A 6,000-nucleotide genomic window follows, 5' to 3' on the forward strand; every position below is an offset into this window, starting at 1 on the left:
GTGTGCCACAAAGGCAGAGGTCTCCTTCCGAGTCAGAAGGTTTATGTTAGGTTGCTAGGTTACCTGATTTTATTAGACAGTTCTCCTCTTGATGACTCATTGTCCTTGACAATGCTCCACTCAAACATCATCCCTGCCAAACTACTAAAAGTATTTCCTGTAGATCAAGTCAAAAGCAGACAAGACAGAATCACATACTCAAAAACATTCAGGTATCTTTCCCCCCGCCCCTTTATTGATTAAGGTATTACATATGTGTCCTTATCCCCCCATTGCCTTCCCATTCCCCCAATCCTGCCCTCACCCCCTGTTGCCTGCATCTATTGGTTATGCTTATATGCCATACAGGTATCTAGTTAGGAAAACCTAACTAGAAAATTACTTTTGGGCCTTTTTCATGAACAAATGGAAACACTTATCATTAATTAATTAAAATACATATACCGGGAAGATCCCTACATAAACAATAGAAGTGCTACTGCTGCACAAGCTTTCTGAAAAAGGACTCAAAATGATTAGCTTCTGGTTGACAAAAATTATGCCACTTTTTCTGTTTCTCTTTACATAAAGGCCCCTTTGTAGTCTACCTCAGAGTTGACAGGAATCCCTAAATCCTGGTCCCTTCAACAAAAATTTTATAAAATTGAGATTCTAGGATAATTTAATACATCCACTCTTCAGATTTAAAAAACTATTCTTTACTGAATAGTTTAGAAAGAGGCAATGACTTTAAATGTTTTAAATATATTACAACATCAGCACAGGATATTAAGCAATATAAAACCATGCTCAAGAAAGTCAAATTTAAAATTATAAAACTTTCTCACAGGTTTACATTGAATTTTCCTAGCCTACAGAAAGTGGACTTATCAAAACAGAGCTAGCAATAAATTATAAAATAATGTTCTTAATTGCTGGTTTAGGGATCATCAGCAGAAGTTAAGTGGCAGAATTTGGACATTCAAGAAAACTTCTAAGATGACCAACAATTCAATATAGCAAGAAAATTTTATGAAAGTATTAGCTAGTGTATTGAACCATGATCAGAATTATTAATCCCTTATGTACATGAGCTTCATATGAGAAAACAAATATTGCTTTCAATCCACTTTTATCTCTCAGGTTTCTGTTTCCAAGTACTAAACATACAGGAGTACAATTTTAAGTAATTTTGTTGAATCTTCCGAACTTCTTTACCTTCAGCATCCAATGCCCTCACCATCAGTTCCAGTGGTGAGTCATCTACATAAAGTTCCCGAGTTCGGGATATAATTTCAATGCTGTCTATCACATCAACCCTCACATCACAGCGCAGCTCATGGTCAGTCACTACAATGAATCCAAACACTGAGAATTTAACTTAACAGGTCATGACTCTATGAAATGTCTTAAACACTCAGAATCTTATTCTAAATATTTGAAAAAAAGAAAAGCTGTAACAGTTGCTTTCAACCTGTGGAAGAAAACAGCAAAATGACAAAACATAAGAACTTTTGTTTATAATAAAACACCAGACCAGCAACTCCCAAACACTGATCTACAATGTATGTTTTCATTCATCCATTGAAAAATGAGAAAAAAAATAATTTAAAATAGTACGTAATCCAATTTATTCACTTTAAAGGACTAACCTTTATTTTTACATTCTATCTTACTTTTGAAGTGTTAAAATGTTTTTCCTTTTATGAAGTTATGGTAGTAGATTTTTAAAAACGTATTTAGTTAAGTAAAATGGTTGCAACAATGTCAGTCCTGCTCTGATTTGGGATACAAATAGCATTTCTTGAGCTGTTCTAGTTTAAAACAGACTAGTGCAGTACTTCCCAAACTTTACTATGGATGAGAATCACCCAGAAAACTTGTTTTGGGCCCACCCCAGAGATTCTGACATAGCAGAACTGAGAGGGGCCTAAGAATTTACATCTCTCCCCTGGCCTGTGTGGCTCAGTGGCTTGGAACGCTGTCCCGTGCACTGGAAGGTCACCTGTTCGGTTCCTGGTCAAGGCACATACATAGGTTGCTGGTTCTATCCCCAGTGGGGGCACATGCCTGAGGCAACCAACTGATGTTTCTCTTACCACTTCCATGCTTGTGTGTGTGTTTTCTCTCTCTCCCCCTTCCTCCCTCTCTAAAAACAAACAAACAAACAAAACCTCTAACAAGCTCCAGGTGATGCTAATGGTATAGGTTCACCAACCACACTTTGAGAAGTACTAGTCTTTATACTACTGCCTTTGGCCTTACTCAAGACCAATCTCGGACCTTAACACTTAAGCTAGTTCTGATCAGTAATTCTTTCCCTCTTGTATCAGGTACCACGCCAGGTGCTGAATACACACGCACACATACACACACACAAAAAAGTCACAGAATAGGATGTCACAATTATTTTACTGTTACATATTGTGTTTTCTCTCAACATACCTATCTCTCGAGCAAGAATGATACTGCTGAGGCGTATAGGTTGGGTAGATTCAGCAAAAAGTACCGCTTTTTGGGAACATAAGATGCCGTTTTCATATAAAGGCTCAACAGTTACTACATCAGGATGGGTGGAACGCCTGCCAGAATAAAATGCTTGAGTATCAAATAGGAATAAGTGGGTTAACTTTTGGTGGAACACAATTTCTTTTATTTTGTCCATTATTACATACTACCAGGTGTATTTAAATGACACTCTTCAAAATAGAAACATTACTTAGGAAACAAGAGTTAAGTGGGAGAGACTGGCTCAGCCAGTGTGGCTCAGCAGTTGAGCATCGACCTATGAACCAGAAGGTCACGGTTTGATTCCCGGTCAGGGTAAATGCTCAGGTTGTGGGTTCGATCCCCAGTGAGGGGCATGCAGAAGGCAGCCAATCGACGATTGTCTCTCATCATTGATGTTCCTATCTCTCTCTCCCTCTCTTTTCCTCTCTGAAATCAATTAAAAATTTTTTTAAAAAAGATTTAAGTGGGAGAGACAGAACCGTTTCCCAATGATCCCATGTGCAAAATTACATTCCTTCCTCAATATTTAAAATGCGATTGCTACATTCTTCCCTCAGTATGTAAAAATATTGATGCGTTTCCAATAATGAGAGAAGTGGTTTCCTCATACTCTCAGGAATGAGTTTCCTTCAATTCTAGAAACTGGGTTGCTGATATCTAAGATGGTAAAGTTGCCGAAATTACGAGGTGTGAGCTCACTTAAAAAAAAAAGTCATTAAATTTTTGGATGAATGGAATGGCTTTCAATGCTGGAAAGATTCCTTGCATCATCCTCTCAATCAGGAAATACATCACACGGGTTATCTTACAATTACGTTTCCCCATGAAATGGGATGTGAACTTCTTACCTCTAAACAAACCTTAGTGCTCTCTTAGGACAGGGGTGGGGAACATCTGGCCCGAGGGCTGTGTAAGGCCCATGCAATACTTTGGTGTGGCCCTCCCAAGGCATTAGGGTTGAGTTAATTAAATGTCTGACCAAATATAGCAAGCTAATTTTTTAAAATTATGTTTTTACTGATTTCCGAGAGGAAGGGAGGAGAGCAACCTGGACATGTGCCCTGACCAGGAATCCAACCGCCACTTCCCGGTTCCTAGGTCCCTGCTCAACTGCTGAGCCACACCAGCCAGGCTCAGTCCATAATGTTGTATGGCCCACGAATGATGTTGTAAATACCCAAGTGCCCCTTGGCAGAAAAAAGGTTCCCCACCCCTGTCTTAGGAGATGGTAAAGGGAAATCCACTCCTTTCGGATGAACCCGAGACCTTGAAGCCCACTGCAGTTAGGTTCCCTCACACCTTGGGTAACCTCACAACCTATCACCGGGTCCCCCCACCAAGAAAGTCAACCCCAGAGGTGAGCACCCGTGTCCGCCCGTCCGGGAGGGCGCCATCCTATAGGCGGGAAAACATATTCAGGCAGAGCTCGCCGCCACCCAAAATGGATCTTTTCATATTGCAACAAGTGTGTGCTTCGTGGTCTCTGGGCCTCAGGTGCCTCGTCTGTAAAACAGGACTAATCGTCCTTGCAGGACTAGAAACACTGAGTCAACACACGCCAAGTGCTTAGTTAGGCACACAACAGTTTATGTTTTGCGATGCCTTCACACGGCCTCTGCTCCCGAGTAAATCCCTCCGGCCTTTCTCACTCTGGCTATGCCCTGGGGGGTCCCCACGTTGGTGAGCCCCAATACCAGAGACCTCCCACCCGGGGCTTCCGTGGGCGCTAATGGCCACTCCCACAGTGACCCCAACACACACACACACACACACACACACACACACACACACGCGCGCGCGCGCGCTAGTGTGTCTACAATACTACTGCCCTGACTGCTCTTCCCCAACCCGAAGAACCGTGTCCCACGCAGCCTTCGGGTCTCCCACGCGAGGGTAGGCCACACGGGGACCCGGCCATTCCGTCCCACCGCCTCCCTCCGAAAAGGCACCCAGTGGGCACACGGCCTTCCCGGGCCTCTGGCCCGGTGACCCCGCCCATCCTCGCTGGGTGGCGTGGGGTGCAGACCCGGGGACCCCAGCCCCTCACCAAGTACCGGCACCGGCACCAGCAGCAGCACCAGCAGCAGCACCAGCAGCAGCAGGAGGCGGTGTCGGGGCGAGCAGGCGGCCGGGCCTGGGCCTGGGCCTGGGCCCGGGGGGCCGGGGGTCCCTGAGCCGGTCATGGCGCCTGTGGCTTCAGGTTTTCAAACGCCAGCGGGAGGCGGGGCCGCCTGGCTCGGAATTGTGGGAACCCCTGTACCCAACGCCCCAGCAAACCAACAGGATGGAAACTAGGCACAAACCCAGCTGCCCACTTCAATGTCGGAGGGCAGATCTTGTTAGTAAATCAAACTTCCTCCCAGTTTAATTCGATTGCCTACCTTATTCGGCCCCTAACCCCACCCCACCTCCAATTTTTTTTGGTGGGGGGCAGTAATTTCTATGCATTGATCCGTGCCTATTAACGGAAAAACTTTCCAGTCTGAAGTATAAACAGCTAGAGCTGGTCGTGGTCAAGGAGCTGTGTCATTCTTACTAGTATGTCAGATTCATGGCCGGCCTCATGGCCCGGGTGCAGGATTGCCAGGCACTCGTGTGTCAAAGGCAACTTCGAAAGCTATCCACTCACACAACCTCTAAGCAAATACTAAGAGCACTTCTTTAAAAACAAAACAAAACAACAACACATTTTATTGATTTCAGAAAGGGAGAGGGAGGAGGTAGGAACAACAATGGTGAGAATCATTGATGGCTGCCTCCTGCACGCCCCACACTGGGGATCCAGCCTGCAACCTGGGCCTGTGCCCTGACCAGCATTTGAACTGTGACCTCCTGGTTCATAGGTCAAGGCTCAACCACTGAGCCACACCAGTTGGGCTAAGAGCACTTCTTGTCAAGGGTTTCATGTTCCATTCCGGGTCAAGGGCACGTGCAGGAGGCAACCAATCGATATGCCTCTCACATCGATGTTTCTCTCTCCACCCCGCTTCCACTCTCTCTAAAAAAAAATAAATAAATGGAAAAAATATCTTCAGGTGAAGGTTAACAACAAAAAAGGATTGGCACATAATTTTTTTCAAACTTTCCCATTTACCTGATGATACATGGTATCTTTGTTTAACCGTTGTTACATCAGGACATAACAACTAGGAGCTCAGAGCTGAGTTTTGAACCCCGTTTGGTATGCTACCAAAGCATATACTCCAATGTCCTGTTGCTACCACCTACAAAGATCTGATTTTTAACCCAAACCTCAGTTCCTGTGGAGAAAGCACATTAGGATTATTAAAAAAAAAAAAGAAGAAAAGAAATCAAGTAGGTCTGAAGGTTGGAGGGACTGGTTCTTTATTTTAAAAAGATACTTGTTCAATTTTCAGTATCAAAACAGTTGCACTATTGGTTTCTCTTTCTCCAAGTTGGCCCCCAAAGGGACCACACCAAAGGAGAGTACATTTTAAGCCAATAAGCTGCAGGACGCGCACCTAACAGACCTCACGGAAACCTCACTAA

The 6,000-nt window shown here is 44.1% G+C and overlaps 1 protein-coding gene across 1 annotated transcript in view; it reads right to left on the reverse strand.

The window, feature by feature from the left end:
* The window catches only part of NUP210L (nucleoporin 210kDa like), a 48,902-nt gene extending 46,134 nt beyond the window's left edge, over positions 1 to 2,768 (reverse strand). The window contains exons 1-3 of the mRNA XM_015571775.1: positions 2,425 to 2,768; positions 1,198 to 1,329; positions 64 to 157 (exon numbers count right to left, since the gene is read on the reverse strand). Coding sequence (XP_015427261.1) covers positions 64 to 157; positions 1,198 to 1,329; positions 2,425 to 2,644 — 446 coding nt within the window. The 5' untranslated portion in view covers positions 2,645 to 2,768. The remainder of the gene's footprint in view (positions 1 to 63; positions 158 to 1,197; positions 1,330 to 2,424) is intronic.
* Positions 2,769 to 6,000: the final 3,232 nt, after the last annotated feature.

Source organism: Myotis davidii, unplaced genomic scaffold, assembly GCF_000327345.1.
Source record: "Myotis davidii unplaced genomic scaffold, ASM32734v1 scaffold208, whole genome shotgun sequence".
Classification (NCBI taxonomy): Eukaryota; Metazoa; Chordata; class Mammalia; order Chiroptera; family Vespertilionidae; genus Myotis; species Myotis davidii.